Genomic DNA, 25,899 nt, shown 5'->3' with positions numbered 1-25,899 from the left:
TTGCTCAAGATGTTGCGCCGAACACACACAGAATGCACAAGGAGAAGCTCACTCAAGAGACAAGAAGAGAGATGGAGGCCAAAACGTTTTCTTGCTGATTTCTTCTTCTTCTTCCACACACTTTACAATATACACAAAGTATAGATAAGATACAACATAAAAGGAAAGTGGCCTACTAAGTCAAACAATGCATAACCGACTACACTAGTCGACTGGCGCTATAACTATGCCAGCTGTAAGTAGGTGTAACAACCTGAATATAATAAGTAATGAGTCAGTGGCCATGTGAGAGTCATAATGACCACCGACGTGCTAAGTGTAGATGTGTGGACCCATCTAACCAGGCGGTCCATCATCCATGTCCACATGTGTTGAGCTTGCCATCTCAACACTCCCCCTCAAGCTCAACTGTATCTCTGCAACTCCAAGTAAGCTTCGAAACTTTTGAAGCTTCTCTGTACCCAATGCCTTCGTGAAGATATCAGCTATCTGATCCTGTGTGCTGACATACACCAAGTCAATCTCACCTGCTAGTACCTTCTCTCTCACAAAGTGGTAGTGTACCTCAATATGTTTTGTCCTGGCATGGAACACAGGGTTCCTAGCCAACTGTATACTGCTCATGTTGTCACAATAAATGACAACTGGACCTTCCACCTGCAAATCCAAATCAGCCAGTAACTTTTGCAGCCATACTACCTCACATGCTGCAAGAGCAGCACCTCTATACTCAGCCTCTGTACTCGACAAAGCAACTGTAGATTGCTTTTTGCTGCTCCAAGCAACTGCTGCACTACCAAGAGAGAACATGTATCCGCTGGTAGATCGTCTATCAGACATACTACCAGCCCAATCTGCATCTGTGTATCCAAACACCTGTACGTCTGTACCTGCCTCATAGAAAAGCCCATAATGTAATGTGGACTTCACATATCTCAATATGCGTCTCACTGCATCCAAATGTGGCTTTCTAGGTACTTGCATAAACTGACTCACAAGACCAACAGCATAGCTCAAGTCTGGCCTTGTAATGGTCATGTAGATCAAACTCCCCACTATCCTCCTGAACATAGTAGGGTCTTCTATCTCATCCCCAACATCAGCACTCAGCTTTACATTCTGCTCCAACGGGACTGAAAGTGGTTTGCATGCAGTCATACCATACTTGGACAACATATCCAAGCCATACTGTCTTTGGAACAGCCATATACCATCATCACATCTGATCACCTCAATGCCAAGGAAGTACCTTAGCTCACCTAAATCCTTCATCTCAAACTTCATCTTCAAATAGCCCTTGACTTCAGCAATCCCACTATCACTATCACCTGTAATAATCAAGTCATCCACATAGATGACTATGATGACCAAACCTGCATCTCCCTTTCTCACATAAAGTGAGTGATCAGCATCAGAAACATAAAAGCCAATATTGACAAGATACTCTCTGATCTTGTCAGACCATGCTCTTGGTGCTTGCTTGAGCCCATAGAGTGCCTTCTTCAACCTGCACACATACGTGGGATGCTCTAAATCTTCATAACCTGCTGGCTGATCCATATACACTTCTTCCTGCAAATCACCATGCAAGAAGGCATTCTTTACATCCATTTGCTGCAACCTCCAACCTTTGGCTGCTGCCAAAGCAATCACACATCTGACAGTTGCCATCCTAGCAACTGGACTGAAGGTTTCATCATAATCTATGCCATATGTTTGGGCATAGCCTTTTGCAACCAGCCTAGCTTTGTACCTGCTAATAGAACCATCTGCATTGTGCTTAATCTTATAAACCCACTTACATCCAATAGCTTTCTTTCCCTTCGGCAATGATACTAGATCCCAAGTCTTATTGGCCTCTAATGCAGCCATCTCCTCATCCATTGCTGCATCCCAATGAGCATGACCAACAGCCTCCTCAAAACATGTGGGCTCAACATCCTCAACTAGTTTCACCATATAAGCATAATGGTGAGCTGCATAACCCTCAAAACCAAATCTTTTAACAGGGTATCTCACCCTGCTAGACTTGCGTACCACTGGATCACTCAATGGAGTCTTTGCATTAACACGTGCTCTCTGCACACCTGGAGTCCTCACTGAAGGAATGCCAAGCTCATCATCCAAGCTCTCTGAGCCACTGGAGTCTCCATCAAGAACTGCATCAATGCCTTCTGACACTTTACTCTTTCCTTTGTCTTTACCTGTAGTGCTACTAGATGCACCTGAAGATGTAGAGCTACTCCTTAGTCTCCCAGACCAAGGACTACCAGATGATGTCTCTGGTCCACTAAGAGTCCGTGATTCTTGCCTTTCAGCCTGCACATGAGTGTCATGATCATCATCAACATCCAATGCATCACCACTAGATGCATACCAACTGCTCATTTCATCAAAGATGACATCCCTGCTCACTCTGAACTTACATGTGACAGGGTTGTAACAGCGATACCCTTTTTGCTCTAAAGAGTATCCAATAAAGATACACTTTTCAGCCTTTGGATCCAGTTTCTTCCGCAACTCATCTGGTACATGAACATACGCAATGCAGCCAAACACTTTCAAGTGTGAAACATCAGGCTTCTTACCTGTAAAACATTCTTCGGGGGTCATACCATGAACTGCAGCTGTGGGAGTTCTGTTCATAATATAAACAGCAGTATGAACAGCCTCAGACCAAAAATGCTTAGGCATATTCTTTTCAGCCATCAAGGCGCGTGCAACTTCTGCAATATGCCTGTTTTTCCTTTCTGCAACCCCATTTTGCTGTGGGGTATACCTGCATGTGAACTGTCTCTTTATCCCATGAGACCTCAGAAAATCACTGAACTCATTTGAGAGGTACTCTCCCCCTCCATCTGACCTCAGGCACTTTACTTTCAAGCCTGTTTCTCTTTCAACTGCAGCCTTGAAAGTTCTAAAGTGCTCAAAAGCTTCACTCTTTTCCTTCATAAAATATACCCACAGCTTTCTAGAACAATCATCAATGAATGTGACAAAGTATGAACTGCCTCCAAGAGATACATTTTGTGTAGGCCCCCAAATGTCTGTATGCACAACATCAAGGATATTTCTGCTTACATCTCTGTCATGTGAAAAGGGTTGTCTTGCCTGCTTACCAAACTGACATGCTTCACATACCTTCTGAAATTCTGCAACTTTAAATGTAGGCAAACCTGTAACCAACCCTTTGGACTGCATTAATTTCAGCCTTTGTACATTTGCATGTCCAATGCGTTTGTGCCAAATTTCAATGTCTGCAACAACACCTTTTCCTTTGGCATACATAGCCGCATTCATAGTAGGAATTCCAGCATCTAGAGTGAACATACGTCCAACTCTACTTCCCTTTGCTACCAACCTGCACTTGTCATTGAAGTCTTCTACAAAGCAGCCCTTTGCATTAAATCTGACTTGCAGCCCTTGCTCTACCATTTGACCGACTGACACCAAGTTCTTTGTAATAGATGGTACATGTAATACATCTGAAAGACTCTTTGTCTTACCATCATGCAAGGACAAGGGAACTTTTCCAATGTGTGAAATTGGGTGGCATGAGTCATCACCCGTCTGCACATAACCTACATTCTGCAAATCCTGCATCTCTCCAAACCATTCTGCATGGCTGGTCATATGATTGGATGCACCTGAATCAACATACCAAACATCTTCATGTGTTCCCTTTCCTGTAACAGCATTCAGCATATGCTGCATAACGAACAAACGTTCATTTTTGTCTTCATTCTGTCGTGAAGACGATGCATAGTTTCCTTGCTGCAACTTACCACTGCGGATATCATCTCTCTTAGCATAACATTGGGCTGCAATATGACCTGTTTTGCCACAGTAGTGGCACACAATACCAGAGTTGTTAGAACCTCTGTTCTGCCATCCACCTCTTCCTCTAAAGCTCCCCCTGCCTCTAAAGTTACCACGACCTCCTGAAACCTGCATATCGCCAAATTGCTGATTCAATCTGTTTTGCTGGTTGTCACTACCACGTCCTGTACCACGGCCTCTTGAAGAGAACCTGCCACGTCCCCTTCCTGAACTGGAGTAGAAAGCTTGGACCTGTTCACCACTTCTTTCAGGTGTCTCACTCTGCATGTTGATCTCTTCAGTGATCATAAGGGAGACCAACTCATCGAAATCTGGAAATGGCTTTCTGACATATACAGAAGTTACAAAAGACTTCCAAGCCTTTTCATTGTTAAGTCCACCCAAGGTAGACGACACCAAATCATCATCATCGGGCATTGCATCAATCGCTGCCAATGCATCTGCAATGCTTCTTACTTTCAGTGCATACTCATTGATAGACATCTTCCCTTTCTTCAATGTATTCAACTCTTGCTTGAGTTGAATCTTTCGTGCCTTTGTATTTACAGAAAACATACTTTCAAGTATGGTCCAAGCTGCATATGCATTCTCTGCATTTCTAATGTGTCCCAGCATGTTATTGTCAATTACTGCAGACAACCAATACATGACCTTCTTGTCTTTTGCATTCCATTCCTTTCGTGCCTTTGTCTCTTCTACAGTTGGAGGATCACTCACCTCCGGCTCCTTTTCTTCACCTGAAACGAACTCATAGAGGCCTTTTCCAATAAGGAAGTTCGTGACACGAAACTTCCATGATGGGTAGTTGTTCTTGTCGAGCTTCTCAATGATGGGGCTTCCACTGTTCTCTGCCATTATCACAAAACTAATACCAAACAGCAAGCAAATCTTCTGCAACCCTTGACCTGTAGTGCACAGCAATACACCAGACAGCCTTTTTTACTGTCTGCTCAACAACACATGCAATCTGCAACCAGTTTACAGATAAACCTTGTGTTTACTCACTGATAAACACCTTTGAACTTACAGATCTGAAATCTGTAACCTGCGCACCCACGTTCGGTCAATACAGTCGAAGTCACAGTGTACCCCGAAACTGCTGTCCGCAACCTTGCGGCTCTAAAACGGGCCCTGAAACGGCCTCAAATGCCCAAAATCTCTGCGGGCAAGCCCTAAAGGGCTTATCTGCAGAATATACAGCGCTCTTCGCGCACACCAAATCTCACTGCAATCTGAGATTTTTGCTCTGCCCTGCTTCCGGTGCCTCCACAGGCACTATCCAAGAGAAGGAGTGGAAGAATGGGAGAGATTCTTACCCGTAGCTTGCTTGCTCGAACCTTGCTTCTTCTCCTTTGCTTCAACCTTCGAAATCAGCCTCTCTCAATGACGCGGCTCTGATACCATGTTAAGAATCGCGTGGTGGAGGGGGTTGCTCAAGATGTTGCGCCGAACACACACAGAATGCACAAGGAGAAGCTCACTCAAGAGACAAGAAGAGAGATGGAGGCCAAAACGTTTTCTTGCTGATTTCTTCTTCTTCTTCCACACACTTTACAATATACACAAAGTATAGATAAGATACAACATAAAAGGAAAGTGGCCTACTAAGTCAAACAATGCATAACCGACTACACTAGTCGACTGGCGCTATAACTATGCCAGCTGTAAGTAGGTGTAACAACCTGAATATAATAAGTAATGAGTCAGTGGCCATGTGAGAGTCATAATGACCACCGACGTGCTAAGTGTAGATGTGTGGACCCATCTAACCAGGCGGTCCATCATCCATGTCCACATGTGTTGAGCTTGCCATCTCAACAGATCCGCCATCGCAAGTCCACTCCTTATTACCCCAGAGCCAACGGCCAAGTCGAAGTCACCAATCGCATCCTCTGCTCAATCCTGACAAGAACGATTGTTGCACATCATTGTGATTGGGATGATCAACTTACAGAGGCCCTCTGGGCGTAAAGAATCTCCCATAAAGCAGCAACAAGACAGACACCCTTCCAGTTGGTGTATGGTATAGAAGCTGTTTTCCCTGTTGAACTGGAATTGCCCTCTTTGCGAGTGGCTATTAAAGAGCGTTTGGGGGATGATGATTCACTGCAATGCCGTCTCTTGCACTTGGAATGTTTGGACGAAACTCGCAGGATGGCTCTACAGTGCATGGAAGCCACGCAAGCTCGACGTAAGGCTTACCATGACAGCTTCATCAAGCACAAGGAGTTCAAAGAAGGTGATTTGGTCCTAGCCTATGATTCACGATTTGGCAAGCTCCAACAGCGGTGGATGGGCCCATATAAGGTACTTGTTGTCAACCCTAATGGCTCTATCCAAGTGCAGACTGTTGATGCCTCTGATGATCCCTTCCTAATCAATGGACATCGCCTGAAGAAGTACTTCCCTCCTTGGGGATCTTGACAATCATGGTCACCTGATCCTTTCCCCCATTGGCGTGGCATTGTAACTCTTATGATGCTACTTCTGATAGCCGTTCTTCAGCCACTCCTGATGAGGTGGACACAACCCTCTGTCCCCTCAGCCCCACCTCCCGCCCCTAATCTTTTATCCTCTCTTTTCCACCAGCGACAATGGCAAGGTGGGTTTTGATAAATGGTATTTCTACCATTCCCTTGATTAATTTGAAGAAAAAAAAGAAAATATATACATATCGGTCATGGGAGAAAAGGACTTCGGTCCCTGTCATGCCGACCTATTCTTCAAGAAAAGGTGGAGACACCCTCGGGAATAGGGGAAAACAAGAAAAAACAAAAGAGAAAAAAACAAAAACAAGAAAAAAAACTGTTATGGGAGAAAATGAAAAAATTCCCTGTCATAGCAGGCCTCGTTCCAAGAAAAGGTGGTAAACACCCTTGGGCGGGAAGCTGGCTGTGGAAAAGGTGGTCACACCCCGCAGTTCAGGATAACTGACTCACCAGCAGCAAATTGTCCAGAAGAAATTTAAAGCCATCTCCCTTGGTGCGCTGTCTCTGCAACTTCATCAGTCTGTCTGCCCCCTTTCGCAGACGATCTTTTCTATAACCAATTGAAGTACCAGATTTGTTGGCTGCCTCCTTGGGTATGTCTCATCTTCAACACCCTAATGACAACAACAGACACAACGATCTTCATCTATCAGAGAGTGAGACAGAGGGTGGGGTGAGTGACCAGTCTTTCCTTTTAAATCAAATGAGAGGTGAGATGTGTGAATGGAGTGTTGCACGCACGGGAAGGGCCTCTCAATGCACAAAGCACGATTTGTTTTTATGCACTGCACTTTCTTCAATTAATTACTGAGAGATGAGGATTGAGGGACGTTACAACCTTTGGATTTAGGTATGTTCTCTTTTCCCTATGCACCCACGGGGTGGGTCTCTGCCATCAACACCGGACACGTCACCCTGTTCTGTATACTGCACTGTAAGGCTCCCTTGCCTTCCTCCTTGCACCTATGCCAGACGGGTTGGACGCACTAATGCACCATCAACTGTGCACCCTGGTATACTCCCTCTATACCATTCCCTTGTCGATTGCTAAACCGGGTGTGCGATATGGGTTTCAATCATTATTCCTCGAGTGATATTAGTCATGGGGTGAGTGACAGTTCTTTCATTCCATATGAGTGATTGTGAGTTGAGTGCAACATTCCTCATCATCGACGAATTTCTTGCGATTCCTTCAACCAGCTACCTCCCTGGGTGCTTCCGCATGGTCCCTGCCACGAAGGACGTGTGCTGGAGCGAACCTTGGTACCTCCTGCAGCAGCCGACAACAACACAGGATGTGCCATCGACAGTTAACCTTGATTCTCTACAATATGGGCCAAGTTTTTCTAACCCTATACTTTGTGTTGTCAGTGACGATCATGTTTTAAGTGTGGGGACGTTCGCGGATGGTCTGTCGTGTGGTACTAGGTCCCTGTTGCTCGGTTAACCCTACCCGTTAAGGTCTTAAGTGTGGGGACGCGTCCCTGCACGTCTACATTGCATATCGCTCTGCATTTACCTCAACCTGCTAATGCCTCCATGCCATGACTTTCTTTTACCCTGTTGGGGTCCCTTCCCCACCCACCCGTCTCCTGTCACCCCTCCCTTGGGGCTGTTCCTCCTCCATTTCTCTTTCTCCCTTATTTTGATGTGTTTCTATGTGAACGCACCCTACGTTCAGCGGACTTCCAATCTGGTTTTACAAACCTGTTCGTCCCTTCGAACTGTCCAATTTTCCTCTTTACCTACCCCTGTTCCGATGCACAGTTTTTGAGTTATTAGTTTTTGACGGATTTTGCGTCAATTGGTCAGTTTTCCATGTGAACGTACTTTGCTTGTTTCAGAACCGTGATCTGACATCATACCCCTGCCAATCACTTTCTCCCTGACATTTTTCCTTTTTACTCTGTGTCATTTTGATGCACGGTTTGTCCAATATTAATTTTTGCGGTTTCTCGAGACTTTTTCGTGCGTCTTTTTGACGTTTTTCCATGTGAAACTGCCCTATTTTCACCAAAATTCCAATTTGATTTGACAGTCATATCCCCCGTGCCTTCCCGCACCTTTTTTCTTTTTCCTCCACCCTCTTTTGACTTCTGGATTTTTAATTATTAATTTTTAAATGTGTTTTCGGGTGTATTTTTGGTGTTTTTTGCATGTGAACCCCTCCTACTTCCGCCGGACCTACGTTCTAACATGACAATCCTGTGCCACCCCTTCCTGCGGACATTTTTCCTTTTTATTGCATGTCCTTTTGGCAAGCGGTTCGTCCAATATTAATTTTCGATTCCATTTTTGGGTCTATTTTTTGGGTGTTTTCCATGTGAACACGTCTTATCTCAGTCAGAACCGTGTTTTGACATGATAGGATTGTCGGGCACGTCTTTCTACACATTTTTCCTTTTTCCTGCACCTCGTTCCGATGCAGGGATCTTCCGAGATTAATTTTTGTTTGCATTTTCGGGGCCGTTTTTCGTGTTTTTTGCATGTGAACGCCCTTTACCCCCAGAACCCCCGTTGCCCATTTCCTCTGTCTTCCCCCTGCCGTCCTCCACACTTTTTTTTTTACGACATTTCGTTTCGACGCCCGGATTGTGAGATATTAATTTTTCCTTTTTTATACGTGTTTCGCGCGACTCGTCCCGCGCGTGAACGCGCATGTTTTCGATTTCATGTGTTTCCACATGCCCGGTCGCGTCTGCGTGCCCCGTACCGACGTCCCGGCGCCATTCCGATCCTGTCACGGTAAATTTTTTTACCCCGCCCCGCGCACGTGCGCGGGACGAGGGCACGCCTTTCTTTTATTTACTTCCTTTATTATTTTCACAACCAAAAATTTTATTTATTTTTTTTCAAAATTTTATTATTTCCCTCCCTTCTTCCCCGGGCACCCTCCCCTATCCCCCCCACCCCCCCTTTCTCTCTCCCCAACCCCCAACCACCTCCCTCCCCATCTCCCCACCTGCGTCCCCTTCTCCCTCCCTCTCCCTTCCTCCTCTCCTCCTCCTCATCTTCCTCCTCCTCCTCCTCCTCTTCTCCTCCCTCCCTCCTCTCCCCCTGTGGAAGCCGCCCCCTCCCGCCTGGCACTCCCTGGCCCGCCGTCCTGTCGCTTGGGCCCTGTTGGCGCCGCCTCCGCCTCCCTGGCCCCCCGCCCCCGGACGCTGACGCCCGTACGCCCGCCTGGCTCTGACCTCTCACCATGCCGCCCAGCCCCGCCTGGGCCCTCTGACACCCTCCTCGCCGCTCCCGCCTGACACGCCTCCGCGTCGCTCCTGTGGCGCCCGCCTGCCACGCGTCGCCCCCCTGGGCCCTGTTGCTGATGCCCTGCGCCCGCCCGCCGCGCCTGTGGAGCCGCTTGCTCCCTGGTTGCCACACCCGTTGGCCGCGCCCGCCGCCTGCCCTGTCGGGCCTCCGCCTCCCTCCCACACCACCTACCCCACACATTACCACCCTTCACCCCCCTCCAAGCCCCCATTCCCCCCCCCCAATTCCCCACACCACCCACACACACAACCCCCCCCCCCCCCCCCCCCCCCGCCCCACAAGCCCCCATTCCCCCCCAATACCCACCCACCCCACAACCCCCCATAAGCCCCCCTCCAAGCACCCAATCCCACCCAATCCCTCCTCACCCCCCACAAGCACCCAATCACACCTCACCCCCACAGGCCCCCGTTCCCCCCAGTCCCTCTTACGGCCCGTACCCGCCGAAGACCTCCAAACCGCAAAAAGACGACACCCGCAAACACCCACCGAAACCCGCAGAAACCCTTCTCAGTCCCCTATCACACACACGATGTGTGCGTCCGCAGAGTTGCATGCGCGGAGTCGTCTGTGCGGGTTCGTGCGCGCTTAGTGGCCGTTCACCCGCCGGGACGCACGTTAGCTTGTCCGTGCGGTGGTGTGAACCAGCCAGCTGCTCACACGCAGTCCATTCCCGGGTATAGATTCCCGAATATTTAATTTCCAAACCCGAAAAAACCTTTAAAAATTCAAAACTTCATTAAAAAACAATTAAAATTCAAAAAAAAGTACATAAAAATCTTAAAAAAATTTCCAATATTTTTGCAGTCAATTGAAATATTTTTCCAAACTAAAAATCTCAGAAAAAAATTTAGAAAATTTTAAAAGCAAAAATTCTTTCACAAATATATACAAAATGAGAAAAAATTCATTAAAATTGGTAAAAATACCAATTTAATTGTAGAAAAAATCCTTAAAATTTCGTCAACTTTTTTGCTTATTTTTGGAATATTTCCTAAGTTGAAAATGCTGTGCCAATTTATTCCATTATTATTTTATGGCAAAAATGCTTCATTAAATGCCTAAATTCATGAAAAATCCTCTTTAATTCCAAACACAAGCTGAAAAATCTAGAAAAATCCAAATACCTTGGTCACACGTGGTGGATTGATGCTGAAAATCTTCAACATTTTTATATGTGTTTCATTGTCAAAATTTTGCCACAAAGATCAACAAAAACACGAAAAAAAACATTACAACAAACAAAAACACATAAAAAAACCAAAATACACAATCAACAATACACAACATTTTTAAAAGAAACAAAACAACAATAACACATAAGCCCTCAATCATCCAATCAAATTCATATAGACTAATCTTGCTATGTCATGTGTCCAATTATTTTCAATTCGTGGTTTTTCTTTTTGGATTGCTGACCTACATTTTGACGATTGAGATGTGCGCATTCATTGCATACACATACACCCACTTCCAGGTATTTTTCCTTTTATATTTTTTATTTTTTTCGCTACCCCAAAATTCACGCTTAATTTTTAACATGAATCCTAAACACCACCATGGCATGCGCGCTCGCGCCAAACACACCTTTTTCTAATTAAAATCAACCAGCCATTCACTTAGCACGCGCTACGTGCGCTTCAGAGGCACCTTAATATTTTTAATAACAATGAACCAGCCGTCACAAAAGCACGCGCTGGCAAAAAAAGTGCTCCACATCACCTTAATTTTTAATAAATGAATTTGCATTTAGAGACCCCAGTCTGGGTATCGAAGTCTGGGTTGCGTTAAAGCACCGCTCCAACTTAATAATTTGTAATTAAAATTTTAAGAAGGAACCGTCGCTTTCTTATTAAGGTTTATCACTTAATAAAAATGTCACCCATTTCTTAATAATTTATTAAAATGAACCCTTCATTAAATTAATTCCCCCTCACTGCACTTATTTCCCCTTTTTAATGAACTCGTTTCGTGGGATGGGCGCGTACAACTCTATTAGTTGCCACTGATGACCAAGTTATAGTCCAGTCTTGATGTCCGTTTTTTGGTAGTCTGATTTGTCCATGTGTTACGGTTAAGGGTACGGTGTGTAGTTTTTTTTCTTTATTGCCTGATACGGGGATTTGGGTGTTTGTATGTTGCATCGCATGAAGCTTTCGGTCGCATATGTGTAGAGGTTATGTCGAATTTTTTCTAGGCTATGGTTTACTTGGGGATAGTTGGTCGAGTCACGTTTTACCACATTGGTTGATATCTTATCCTTGGTTTTCGTTTGTTGCTTTGCAGGCATTCTCTTTGTTTGTCTGTGTTTGTGGTGTGTGTGTGTGTAACCATCTGAATGGCGCCCTCTCGTACTCCTCCCCCGATCCAGTATATTCCTTTGGCTTTACATGATTATTCTTTGTTACTGGATTCGGACGTTGTCGCTAAAGCGGGCTTGTCCAAGTTCGTGAGTCTTTCTTTCCCACTGGTTCCAGATGATCCTACCATTTGTGACGAGTTTTTAACCTCTTACAGTAAGAGGTCTGGTCCAGTCCGTGGCACTACTGTTCTTCTGACACCGAAGAGTCTAGGCAAGGCTCTTGGTCTGCCATATCGTGGGGAGTCTGTCCCTGCTGCCAGACAGTTGTTTGCCAATGACGATATTTTGAAGCTGTTGTAGAAGCAAACTCAAGATGTTCTTGATCCAAAAAAGGTCATTACCACGTCAGGAGTCGGTGTCTCCATGATTTCCAATCCCCTATGGAAATAGCTATGCCAATTCCTTCAAGACAGGTTCATGCCTGCAAAATCCCCATCTCATTATCTTTCCAAGGAGTTGTTTATAGCTTCACGAATGATTTTGAAAGGCATAACTATTGATTGGAGTACCTACCTCCTCTCCAAGATGGATCACCACTTTATCCGAGCTACTCGAGGAAATGTGACTAATGTTACATTTGGGTCCTTCCTCTATGTCTTCTTGCTACATGCTGCCCCTGCAAAGGAAGTTCCTTTACCTCCAATTGATCCTCCAGAAGTTCTTCCTCTACCTCATAATGAAGATGATGATGTGATAATTGAGGATGATGATTCTCCTCCTTCCCTTGCCATTCAGAGAAAACGCCTCAAGAGGGTGGCTGAGTCAGTGCCTATTCCTCCTCCTCCAGTTCCAGTGACAGTTCCTGCCCAGTCTTGTAGCACCTTGCCTGCATTCCTTCAGATGCCAAATTTTTTCAGAGCCCATAGAGACGGGATGCTAGAACTTACTATTCCTTCTGTTCACGGCCTGGTAACAGGAGATGCTATTTCGTTCCTGTGCAAGAATATCCAGAGTTCTATTGAACTTTCGATGACTGCCTGTATCCAGCAATTATATTCTTCATTTTATGATGAAGTTCAGCCGTCTAAGGAGGAACTGAATAAGACCAATACTAAGTTAGCCTCTGCTCAGGAGAAATTCTCTGACCTTTGTACGCAAATGGAACAGCAGAGTAAACTCATGGATACTCAGAAAGCTGAAATCTCTAAGTTGAAAGCTGAGTTGGCAGAAGCTAGGTCTCAAGTGGTTGCTGTAACAGAGGAGAGGGATAAGTTACAGAAGGAGAGTCAAGAGATGAAGGAGGTGATAGCTGCCCAAGCAAAGAAGTTTAAATCCACCACAGCTATCTTAGACCAGAGCAATGCTTAAATCCAGCAACTCAAAGATCAGTTGGCTCAGTCTCGGTCTAATACACAGAGTCCTGTGCAACCAGTTTCTCTTTTATCCCCTGCAGACTTGGCAGCTCTTCAGAGACAGGCTACATTATGTCCCTTATTTCAAGCCAAGGTGGAAAGATTGCAATCTCGCATGGATTTATTATGGTCTTCTTTTGAGCAGTATCAAGAATATGTTCCACCATATCATTCCTTTTTTGTCCATTATCAACAAGAGAAGTTGGCCTTCTATATAAAACTTTCCACGATGGATTTACCTATTCCAGAGGATGGATGGAGTGGGGCCTGGTCATCTGATTTGCTGATAGAAGTAGTGAGGATGGTTTTTGAAGACTCTATCACTCCAGATACGATGCTTCTGTCCTATATGTATTTGAGGGGTGATTTACTGATTCCAGATGATGAAGATCTGGCTTGGTATGTTGGAGATGTGGTATTGCAAGCTTCTTTGTATGTCCGACATTTGGAGTTGAGGATTGATGAGATGTTCCAGGGATATTCTTCAAAGGTGCCTGAGTGTCCTGAGTTTTCGTGGCACACTATGGTTGATGTTGTCATTTTGAATCACCGTCAGGTCAAAGCTTCAACTCATGCCCAGAACATTAACCAACTGAGGGTGGATCTTTTAGCCTATCTCTCCAACCAACCCCCATTTGATACTTCTTTCTTTGAAGCCTATCATCGTAAATCAGCTTTAGGTCCGTCCTTACCATGCCTAACTCATTATCAACAAATGGCTCATAGGTATGATGCTTATATTTCCCTTTTTCAATCTAACCCAAAGGTCATTTTACCCCTTCTTTTCCAACCTCAAGGATCTCCTCAAATTCCTATATTTACCCATTGTTTTTTTATTGAAGATCGAGTTTTTCTACCTCCTGATCCTTGTCCTTCCCCATCCCCTGACATTCTATCAACTTTTCCTGCTTATCTTTTAACGCCTTTCTTAACCGAATCTCCTCAATTTTCAGCAAATCCATCTTTAATCCATTCTTCATTTTATGATTTTGCCTATCCATTGCTTCATCCTCTTTCATTAGTCCCTCTTCCGTCTCCTAACACTTCTATTCCTAATCCTCCTCAGTTGGTTAGTGGGTATCAAGGTTTTGATCAGAAGATTCTTCGAAGAAGAGGCTGGAGTTCAAATTATTCCCTTACTGGACCTCAAATCAATTAGCCATTGATCCCAGGAGAATGGATAAGTGCTACTCAGGCTTATCAGAATTATATGCATTTTGCTCAGCAATATTCTCAGTCTGCAGATCCTTCTGTGCTCTTAACTGCTCATTTTACTTGGTACCTGGCGTATATGCATAGGCATTCCCATAATGATTCCAAACCTATTCCAAAGTTGTGCATGAATATCAATGTGAGCATTGATTCCCAGCAACTGGATGTCTTGTACTTTCATGCCCTCTGTTTGCCTAACAGATACCTTGTCTTGTTGGAAAGGATGTGCTGCCTTCAACTCTTTCAGAATCCTCCCAAGACATTTGTAGATGAATCCTTGTCCATGGATCATTTTCGAAATCACCAAGCTTTCAAAAGGGATCATCTTCATTGATACCTTTGCAATGTATTGTGGATGATTTTTAATGATAAATCTCTCTTTTTGGAGGAGTCATTCAGATGGTTGTGCTGTGTGTAGTGTTTGTGTTGTGGGTTAATTTATGTGATAAGATCGTGGTGGTTGCCTATTCGATTTGCTTTCGTGCGAGCTACATTTTTGGAGAATTGTGGTGATGGTGTTGCTGGTTGGATAGTTGAAGATGCTGATGCAGCAGAAGAAGAAACCTCTTATATCCTTTACAAGTTTGTTATGATTTCCAGTTTGATAAGAAGTGTTAATGTATAAAGGGTTTTCCTTTTGTTGTATTCTTTATATCAGATACAGGTTATAAGTTGGGGTTGTGGTTGGATAGACTGTTTTTGAAGATTTATTGAAGATCAAAGTTGAGCTCTTGAATGAACTTGTATTTCCTTTTTCCTGGGTCGCGAGGACGCTTCCTTATTAAGTGTGGGGATATGTTGAGTGTTGAAATGACCTATTTTTTGGCTGATTTTTGTTGTTTTTTAGAGCTGAATGGTTGATTTTATGAGATGATTGATTGGTTTGGAAGTGGTTTGTGAGTGTTTTGGATAGGTTGGAATGGTTTTATTAAGCTCATGATGTTTATTAGTAGAGATGTGAAGTTCTGTTGATGTTCTAATATGTTCTGTTTGGTCCTGATAGCTTCTATTGAGCTTCTGTTTTGTTCTGTTTTCTCTCTCTGTATGGAAGGATGGAGTATTGTTTGATAGGGTTTGAGATTGTTTGAAAGCTTATTGAGTGATTTTTGATGGTTTGGAATGGTTTTGGTATGAGTTATGTGGTTCTGATGCTTTCTATTGACCTTCTGTAACTCTCTGTTGAGCTTCTGTGAGCCTCTGTAGACCTTCTGTATGCTTCTGTATGCCTCTGTATGTGTTCTGTTGGATGAGAGTGTAGCTTGGGAAAGTTTTCTAGCCTTGGAAAGAGGTGAATACAAGTGCAAAAGAGCTAAAAAAAGTCAAAGTAGCTGCTGAAGACTCAAGTAAAGACTGGAGTGAAGTGACAGTGGTGAGCTATAAAGAGTCACTGTAGTGGCTCTGGTGCCTCTTCATATCAGACATACCTCTTGGGAGGTGCATCCACAACCTAAGAAGGATTATTGAGGGTTATTATTGAGTGATTGTAGTGAGGATATGATGTACTATTGATGGAGAGAGAGAGAGAGAGAGTCAGAGATAGCCAATTCTATCAAAATAGTGTGACTGTCTATGAGAGATTGAGAGAGAGAACTATGAAGATATTGAAGATGAATACTATGTGATGTATTTCCATTCAAAGATGGTGTATTCCTTTGTGTTCTTTTTTCTATTGATGGATTTTGTGAAGATGTTGGAGAATATGGTTGATTCTATCAAATCCGTGGGAGATATCTACTATGATACTGCGTGAAGAATTGTTGTTTTCTTTGTTTTGATGATCAAAAGAATAAAATAAAAGCTTGTTGATGTTACAAGATAGATTTTCTTGCAAGAGAATTCCCTTTTCCTTGGTGTTCCTCTTGGGGCTCCACACACCTTATTCCAGTAAAGACAAACTATAAAGCCTCAGACATTGCAAGATTATTTATCAAGGAGATATTCAAGATACATGGGTTACCCAGAAGAATCATTAGTGATCATGATTCTCTCTTCACATTGCACTTCTGCAGAGCTATATTTGAAGCTATTGGGACTCAACTCTGCTTTAGCACCACTTACCATCCCCAAACGGATGGCCAAACTAAGCGAGTAAATCAAGTCATCGAGGATATGCTTAGGGCATACTGCTGTCGGGAGCCGAAGAGGTGACCCCTTTCCAAGCATTGTATGGTCATGACTGTCGAAGTCCCCTAAACTTCTCAGATCCAACCTTAAGGGTTGAAGCTTTAAGGCAGATGTTGGAAGAGATGGATGACCAAATAAAGTCAATAAGACAGGACATCCAAGCTGCCAAGGATAGACAGAAGGCATACGCGGATTTGAAATGTCAAGATAGAGTCTTCGAAGAAGGAGACATGGTCTTCATTCGCATACGCCCTAAAAAGAGTTCCCTATCTTTAGGAGATTGCAAGAAGCTAAGTCCAAGGTATTGTGGACCGTTGTCAAAGAGTTCATGCAAGGGCTGCAGAACACGGGGTTCAAGGTACAGCAAGAAATAAAGACTAACACGAAGATCTCAAATATTGGAAGTCAAAGTTCACTATATTTCTTGTCAAAATGAGTTACATGAAGCTCATGTACAGAAAAATCTGAACATATTCAGTTTCCTGTTTGTGAAGAGATCTTTGCAAAGAATGCATCTAGAACCATATCCATAACCATTATAAGAGCTAGGAGGATTAATGAAGGCTGAAGTTCCGTAGTCCAGATTGACATACAAGTAAGATCCTAGAAGTAAAATCTGATTCCTGTACCCAATGCTGTAACCAGGATAATGGCAAAAACTGAGAGGATGATGATTAAAGCCAGCTTAAGCTGACCCTGCACCATAGGTAGACACACCTATTTTTGTATACGGGCTCCTCTCAGAGATGAAGAAGCACTTTATAGTTGATTAATGCCACTTGTATTACCCAGATCTTTCTCTACTTCACCAACTCTAAGAATGTTCTCAAGTCTCTCCAAACATATAGTTATGATACGAGGGTCTGCACAATTCTGAAGTTCACACAAAGGTTTGATGCAGCCTTGACTCACAAGGTACTTGATTTGATCATGCGTTCCACCAGATGTTGCATTTGATATAGCCCATGCAGCCTCTTTCTTGATCTCAAACTCAGCATTTGCCAATACTGATATTAAAGGAGGTATTATATTCGCATCAATTACAGCCTGAAATAGCTCCTTGTTCCCTGCAGTTATGTTTGATTTAGTCCAGCATGCTTCTTTCTTGATGCTCTTCTTATGGTTTTGTGTAAGAAGGTTAAGCAAGCAGGGTAGCACTTGGTGGTTGATGATAAACTGAATTTGTGCATCATCTCTGTCGGCAGTCACCAGAAGCACTTCAATCATCCAAACATCAGGATCAGCAGCTCTGAGTTCACGCACCAATTCCCAATCGCCACTCCACTAAATGCACCAACTGCAGCTGCGCAAAGGGTGCGTTTGACTATGCGAGAAGCCCTTCCCTGGCTCCCGGTGTAGTTACAAGAATGTCCACACGACTCTCTGTAGAATCCAATAGCTCAGCTTCAGACTTGCTAAAACTGTGCATGCACTTCCTTGGAAGAAAGACAAGTTCAGATGCTTCAGCAGCCATCTGAGTTTGCCCAATTGCCAGGCCTACAGAGAGACCCACTGCTGGTGCAATTGAATCTAATACAGCCTTCACTTTCTCTCCTCTGCCCCTCGATATCGCGAGCTTCTCTCCATCTCTCGCTTCCAAACAAGTGACCACACACGCTACGCCTACACAAAGAGGGGCGATACACCCACCTAAATAGGCGTGAAAGTCAAAAGACCTGTAGAGATCAAAGCAGCGCACACCGACTGAGGGTGCAGAGGAGCACAGACAGAGCCTTTTAATACTCTCCTAGACTCCGACAGACTGAGAGCCCCCACCTATTCGAATTCTGTTCTTTCCATCTGAGGATTAGCTATCTTCTCTAAACTGGCCGTGTAAGACATCGATTCATCTCAGCAAGCAAATCCACAACTTCTCTGGATAAAAAGCGGCAACAACGGTAGGAGAATCTGAGGTGTTGGTTGCGAGCTTCGATCACACATCAAGTCCAAATTTTGAAGATCAATTTCCTTCGGGGGGGGGCGCAGAGTAGAGTTCCATCAACATCAAACAAGGCAATTACTCCAGGCTTCCGACCCCCCATCTTGGCACTTTCGTACGCTGGTTTCAATAAGGCAGAAGAATGGAAGAGGAGAGATCAAGCTCTGAAGTGAGTGGTAGCAACTCAGAGTCCGTCGTCACAAGCGTATCAGCAAAAGACAGAAGACAGAAGAGAGTATGTCTCTCTTCACGATCTGTGTGTATAAGAAATGGGCGAGTGACTGCACCTTCCGCCCATCTATCTCATCACCATCAGCCTACTACTCACGGATGCTGTTGAGGGTATGTAATCTCCATGAGTTGATGAGCCTCCCCTCTATCAATACGTCTCTGCCGGAGTTATGTTGTGCCAATTCCAATCTCCTGTCTCTCCATTCCTCAGCATAGGCTTCCCATCTCCGAAAAAGCGCAAGTCCGAACAATATGCTTGTGTTCGAAAGAGTGCAGCTCATCCCCCACTCCAAGCATCCCAAAAAAACTCCTCTGATCGATCTTGTCTTCCCGTCTTCAACATGCCCTCCTTTTCCAAGAATAACAACCGCCATTTCAAAAATAGCTCTCCCATTTCGAGCACGGGGAGGTCCTGGATTCAATGAACTTTTTCCCCCCCCTTTCGCCATTCAAATCCTTCTTTAAGAAAGATGAGATTTCTTCCATAAACATGGGTAGCAAACCTTGATTCATTGTTGTTTTCACACGTGTATGTTTCAGCAAACAAATGTTTGAATAAACTGAAGTATGTTATTCATAACACACTTGTCCCCTTGATCTCTTTCTTTTGAAGTCCCAAATTGTAATGTGTGCTTTAAAATCTTTATTGATAAGAAATCCTTGGATGTTTCCATATGTATCCATTCCTCCTTCGATGCATAGCGACCAACCATACGAACGGCCTCGTTTGGACAGTATATCATAGTCTCAACAAAATCAGGGACCTTATCACTAGAGTCCTGATTACCATCTGGTTCAGTGAAGGACTCATTGTAAGCTTGCCCCAAGTCTCGGATGCTCCCACGAACAGGACGGTCTACAAAGGGTAGGATAGGTTTTCCTTCCTATTACAAGCATCAAATATGCAATACAGTTAAGGGAATATATACATACATTGAATGTAGTTTATTAAAATGCGCCACACAAACGATGAATCACACGCAGAAATTAACACAAATGCACAACAAAAATGGAGGTGTTCACGGCTCAGATGCGCAGCATCACGACATCCACCCCCTCTAAACCTGCGCATCCTCCGGATGTGCCAACTATCCAGGATCATTCAAGTCCACAAACAGGTCAAGTCCATCTTCTGATTCTAGTGGACCCGTTTCTCCATCAGCTTCATCATCTATGTCCTCTGTTTTTTCAGCATGTCTTTCTCCTACCTGCTCATCTTCTGTCAATGCTTCAAGTTCATATTCTTCATCTTCTCTTCTCTTAAAAATCTTGACTCGTTTTCCAGCAATAGGCACCCTCAATAATGTTCCATCTAATTCAGCCAGCTCATAGGTACCATTGTCAAAAACCTTTTTCACTTCATACGGTCCAAACCATCTTTGAACCATTTTTCTCATGCTACTATGCTGATTTTCTAGACTACTGTCGTAGACTAGAACCCAATCTCCTTCTTTTATGGCTCTAGGCCTCAAGCGATGCCTTAAATCAAACCTGTCCTTATTTCTGAGACGGGCTGCCTTCAAACGGTCAATGGCTAGCTGCACATCTTCAGTCCTTCTCTCTAATTGACGAATCCGAAGGGCTAACAGCTCTTCCCTTGATAAATTCTCATGCCAAGGAAGAACACTCCAAGTGAGAGCACAAATTTCAGTAGGCATGACAGGTTTTTGCCCATACATCAACTCCGCAGGCATGTATCCAGTAGTCACACTATGTGTAGAGCGATCAGCCCACAATGCAAAAGGTAGCAATCTCGGCCAATCTCCAATCCGACCTCTACAAGCTTTTGCCAATGCTTTAACTATTGGCGGATGTCCTCTTTCACTTTTGCCATTTCCCTCTGGATTATAGGCAGTAGTAAGAGCCAATTTAATCCCAAGCCGTGAGAAGAATTCTCTAGCTTCATCAGCATCTAGCTCTCCACGATCAGCTGTAATCTTGCCTATACATCCATACCTGCAAAATATTTCTTCCAACAAGAATTTACATACTGTAGTGGTGGTCTTCGTCCGCAACGGTCTACCTTCAACATAGTTTGTAAGATCCTCCCTAGCCAAGACAAGATATCTCATCTGCCAAAGTCCCACTGGCAAAGTAACCAAGTCTACTACCCACTTGTAATGCAGACATAGTGGATAAGTCGGATGCAACTCATCACGATGTCGCACTATAGAGTAAAGCTGGCAATCCCTGCAAGTCTCCACAAAGTGAGAAACATCTTTATACATCCCTTTCCACCAGTACCTTTCTTTGATTTTCTCATAGGTAGCCCACACACCTCTATGTCCTGCCCATGAGCTCTCATGAAACTCTCGCATAATCTGTATTTGCATGGCTTCATCACAAACTACTCTCAAGGGCAAGCCTCCTCTTTTCTTTGGATGCTTCCAAAGAAAACCATCTTTCAAGAAATACCCATAAGCTTTCCTTCTGATTTTCTTGAATTCATCATCTGTCCAATCAGCTCTTCGAGTCAATGAACTTAGATACTGTCCAATTTGCAGCCACTCATCAACATAAAGCTCTTCAATAAAAGCTTCAACAGTAGATACATGACAATCATGAGTAAGGACAGAAGTAGCAAACTCTGTCTCATCATCTTCTGCAAGCATTGACTCCTCATCCTCATATCTCGCTCTAGAAAGCATGTCAGCAACTGGATTATCTTTCCCTGCTATATGTCGAAATTCTGGATTCAATGATTTGATATAGGCAATCCACCGAAGCATCGCTATATCTGGAGTCGAGCAACTAGTAATCATGCCAAGCAAAGGCAAACAATCTGTTTCCACAATAACTGAAGCTCCAATAAAATATCCTTTGTCACACTTCAGTGCAGTGACTACTCCCCACAACTCTCTTTTGATCTGTGGATATCTCCTTTGTCGCTCATTAAGAACTTTAGCTCCAAAGCGGATAGCATACCTATTTCCATCAGCATCATCTTGTCCCACAGCCCAACCTATACCAATAGGGCTAGTATCAACTGTCAACATGATCGGCCGTCCACACTGATAATCCGCCTTGCGTAGAGTAGGAGCTGATTGCAACAGCTTCTTAAGCTTACGCATGGCTTTTGAATGCTTCTCATCCCAATGAAATTTCTGCCCCTTTCGAAGCAGCTGATAAAGAACATCTGCAATATGAGCAAAATGAGGAATCCAAATCATGTAAAATACACAAGCTCCCACAAATCTCCGCACCTCTGAAGTAGTTGAGCAATACTCTGCAATCCTGTTTATGGCATCCACCTTTGCAGGAGAAGGCTTTCTGCCATAATATCCAACCATATGCCCAACTATGATGACTTCATTAACAGCAAAGACAGATTTCAGCCCTGAAAGTGTCAAATTTACCTCCTCTAATCGTGTCAATATTTGCTCACAAGCATTCAAGTGATCAGCTACAAACTGTCTACATCCACACAAATCAAGACTTTCATTCTTTTCTTCTTCTGCACAACCCTTAATAGGCACATCATCTTCATACTGCATAGGCTGCACTATTTTCTCCGATTGCGGATTAACAGAAGCATTCTCAACCATCACTGCATCATCATCATGCTCTTTCTCAAGAGCTCCATGCCACAATCCCTGTAAAGCAGGTCCTTCCATTGCATGACGTTTCCTCCGCAAAAGATCCTGCATCTGATCCTGTATTTCTCTTCTAGCAATCCCAAGAGCCTCTCCAACAGTAAAAGTGACTTCACTATTCAAAATTCTTTCATGAAAAATCTTACTCATATCCGTTTGCATATCAAGGTCTGACAAGAGCTTGAATCCTGGCTCTTTTCTTGGTTGCTTCTTTTCCTTCTGCTTGTCTCCCATTGGTTGATCGGAACCTGTTTGAGTTGGAGAATTTGACATAGGTGGAGCTGTAACAGGAGGTGAAACAAAGTCACCCCCTCTAGTCTTTTTGGAGGAGCTAGGACCCTCCTCATCTCTTCTTCTCTTTTCCTCAACCATGGCATCTAAACCCTGCGTTTTAGCAATATAAGCAAAAATAGAATACCTGTCAACAGGAGAATCCCAACCTGTTTCTCCTCGGATGCTAGAGCCCACACAAGTCATAGTAGAAGTTTGAACTTTCCCTCTTCTCGCTATCTCCAAGGCAGAAGACCATAAAGCAGAGTCTCCATCAGATTTCTGCTCAAGCTGGACTCCAAAAGCTGAAGCATCTCCTCTAACACTCACATAAGCTGATCGCGCAGCCATATCATCAACAAGCTTCTTCATACCTCCCTTACCAAAGTTCGTGTCAAGAGGAGCGCCAGTCTCTGTCAGCCATATCTTCCCATCTTGTCCCCAGAACACTACATTCTTCTTACGTGCTTCCTGAAAAGCATCACAATCTCTGCAGTGTTGGTGCTCTGTACTATCACACCAAATACATCGTCGCCCTTTTCTTTGACCAGCTGGAAAAGCAGTCACTGGAGCAGGTGCTACAGCAGGTACTGACATAAGTTGCTCCTTTAACTTACCAACTTCAGCTTTGACTGCTTCAATCGTCAAATCCGCCAAGCCTTTAATAACATCATCTACAGATAAGGGCACTGGAGCAGCAGGTGGTGGATTCATAACAGGAGGAGTAGGCTTAGGCAAAGAAGTAGCAGGAGTAGAAGAAGAAGTCTCCATGGATTTTTCAGGAACTGTTCCTGAATTTCGATGCAATCTGACTCTCCTGCGCTGCTTCTTGACAAGAGCATTCACAGCATCAATAACATGCCTCCACTCAGTCTTTAAACCTGAATCAGTAGCTTGATCTTCCAAAAGATCATCCAACTTTTCCTGCAAATCAGCATCTGCAGCTTGCAAAAACAACTCCACTTTCTGCATCTCCAAAGCTTGTTGTTCAGTCCCATCCAACTGATCATAACGGCTTTCAAACTCTCGCAAAAGAGCAGTAACAGAAAGCCCCTTATTAGGCATAGAAACCCATGCTAAAAAATTCCTGCAATTCATAAGACCTGTATCCTCCAGGAAATATTCATCTTTTAATGCCTTTTTAAATTCAGCCCAACCTGCATGTGCCTCTTGAATTTCTGCAATTCGACCTTCAAGAGCGCGCACCACGATCCGCAAGAAGTAGCGGCTCCAAACATCTTGAGAAACTCCAAAAAACTTCATCTTTTCTTCATACAAATGCAGGTAAGTTGACACTTGCTGGCCATTAAACTGCTTCATCTCCTGTTGGACAGCTTTCAAGGCATCCATAGCATCACTGTCTCGTTTTGCATGCGCTTGCTGCTGCATATACATGGTAAATGACTGAAACAGGTTCTTCATGACATTATCATCTGTCATCTCTTCTTGCGAGTCTCCCATCTTGCTGATGATGCAGCACTTCACGTCGGGTTCACCAGAAATGTCAAAGAGTTCGTGCAAGGGCTGCAGAACACGGGGTTCAAGGTACAGCAAGAAATAAAGACTAACACGAAGATCTCAAATATTGGAAGTCAAAGTTCACTATATTTCTTGTCAAAATGAGTTACATGAAGCTCATGTACAGAAAAATCTGAACATATTCAGTTTCCTGTTTGTGAAGAGATCTTTGCAAAGAATGCATCTAGAACCATATCCATAACCATTATAAGAGCTAGGAGGATTAATGAAGGCTGAAGTTCCGTAGTCCAGATTGACATACAAGTAAGATCCTAGAAGTAAAATCTGATTCCTGTACCCAATGCTGTAACCAGGATAATGGCAAAAACTGAGAGGATGATGATTAAAGCCAGCTTAAGCTGACCCTGCACCATAGGTAGACACACCTATTTTTGTATACGGGCTCCTCTCAGAGATGAAGAAGCACTTTATAGTTGATTAATGCCACTTGTATTACCCAGATCTTTCTCTACTTCACCAACTCTAAGAATGTTCTCAAGTCTCTCCAAACATACAGTTATGATACGAGGGTCTGCACAATTCTGAAGATCACACAAAGGTTTGATGCAGCCTTGACTCACAAGGTACTTGATTTGATCATGCGTTCCACCAGATGTTGCATTTGATATAGCCCATGCAGCCTCTTTCTTGATCTCAAACTCAGCATTTGCCAATACTGATATTAAAGGAGGTATTATATTCGCATCAATTACAGCCTGAAATAGCTCCTTGTTCCCTGCAGTTATGTTTGATTTAGTCCAGCATGCTTCTTTCTTGATGCTCTTCTTATGGTTTTGTGTAAGAAGGTTAAGCAAGCAGGGTAGCACTTGGTGGTTGATGATAAACTGAATTTGTGCATCATCTCTGTCGGCAGTCACCAGAAGCACTTCAATCATCCAAACATCAGGATCAGCAGCCCTGAGTTCACGCACCAATTCCCAATCGCCACTCCACTAAATGCACCAACTGCAGCTGCGCAAAGGGTGCGTTTGACTATGCGAGAAGCCCTTCCCTGGCTCCCGGTGTAGTTACAAGAATGTCCACACGACTCTCTGTAGAATCCAATAGCTCAGCTTCAGACTTGCTAAAACTGTGCATGCACTTCCTTGGAAGAAAGACAAGTTCAGATGCTTCAGCAGCCATCTGAGTTTGCCCAATTGCCAGGCCTACAGAGAGACCCACTGCTGGTGCAATTGAATCTAATACAGCCTTCACTTTCTCTCCTCTGCCCCTCGATATCGCGAGCTTCTCTCCATCTCTCGCTTCCAAACAAGTGACCACACACGCTACGCCTACACAAAGAGGGGCGATACACCCACCTAAATAGGCGTGAAAGTCAAAAGACCTGTAGAGATCAAAGCAGCGCACACCGACTGAGGGTGCAGAGGAGCACAGACAGAGCCTTTTAATACTCTCCTAGACTCCGACAGACTGAGAGCCCCCACCTATTCGAATTCTGTTCTTTCCATCTGAGGATTAGCTATCTTCTCTAAACTGGCCGTGTAAGACATCGATTCATCTCAGCAAGCAAATCCACAACTTCTCTGGATAAAAAGCGGCAACAACGGTAGGAGAATCTGAGGTGTTGGTTGCGAGCTTCGATCACACATCAAGTCCAAATTTTGAAGATCAATTTCCTTCGGGGGGGCGCAGAGTAGAGTTCCATCAACATCAAACAAGGCAATTACTCCAGGCTTCCGACCCC

The 25,899-nt window shown here is 43.9% G+C and overlaps 1 protein-coding gene across 1 annotated transcript; it reads right to left on the bottom strand.

The window, feature by feature from the left end:
- Positions 1-17,402: 17,402 nt before the first annotated feature.
- LOC148013299 (importin subunit alpha-1-like) lies at positions 17,403-25,337 on the bottom strand. Its single transcript, XM_087667863.1, has 4 exons — positions 25,227-25,337; positions 24,710-25,147; positions 19,399-19,697; positions 17,403-17,892 (listed from the first exon to the last, which is right to left on the bottom strand). Exons 1-4 carry the CDS (start codon positions 25,335-25,337, stop codon positions 17,403-17,405), a joined length of 1,338 nt encoding a protein of 445 aa, XP_087523989.1.
- Positions 25,338-25,899: the final 562 nt, after the last annotated feature.

Source organism: Lygodium microphyllum, chromosome 26, assembly GCF_053477565.2.
Source record: "Lygodium microphyllum isolate KBCC chromosome 26, Lygodium_microphyllum_v1.1.10, whole genome shotgun sequence".
NCBI lineage: Eukaryota > Viridiplantae > Streptophyta > Polypodiopsida > Schizaeales > Lygodiaceae > Lygodium > Lygodium microphyllum.
Note: the sequence above shows the minus strand (reverse complement) of the source record. Positions and strands in the feature narration are given on the sequence as shown.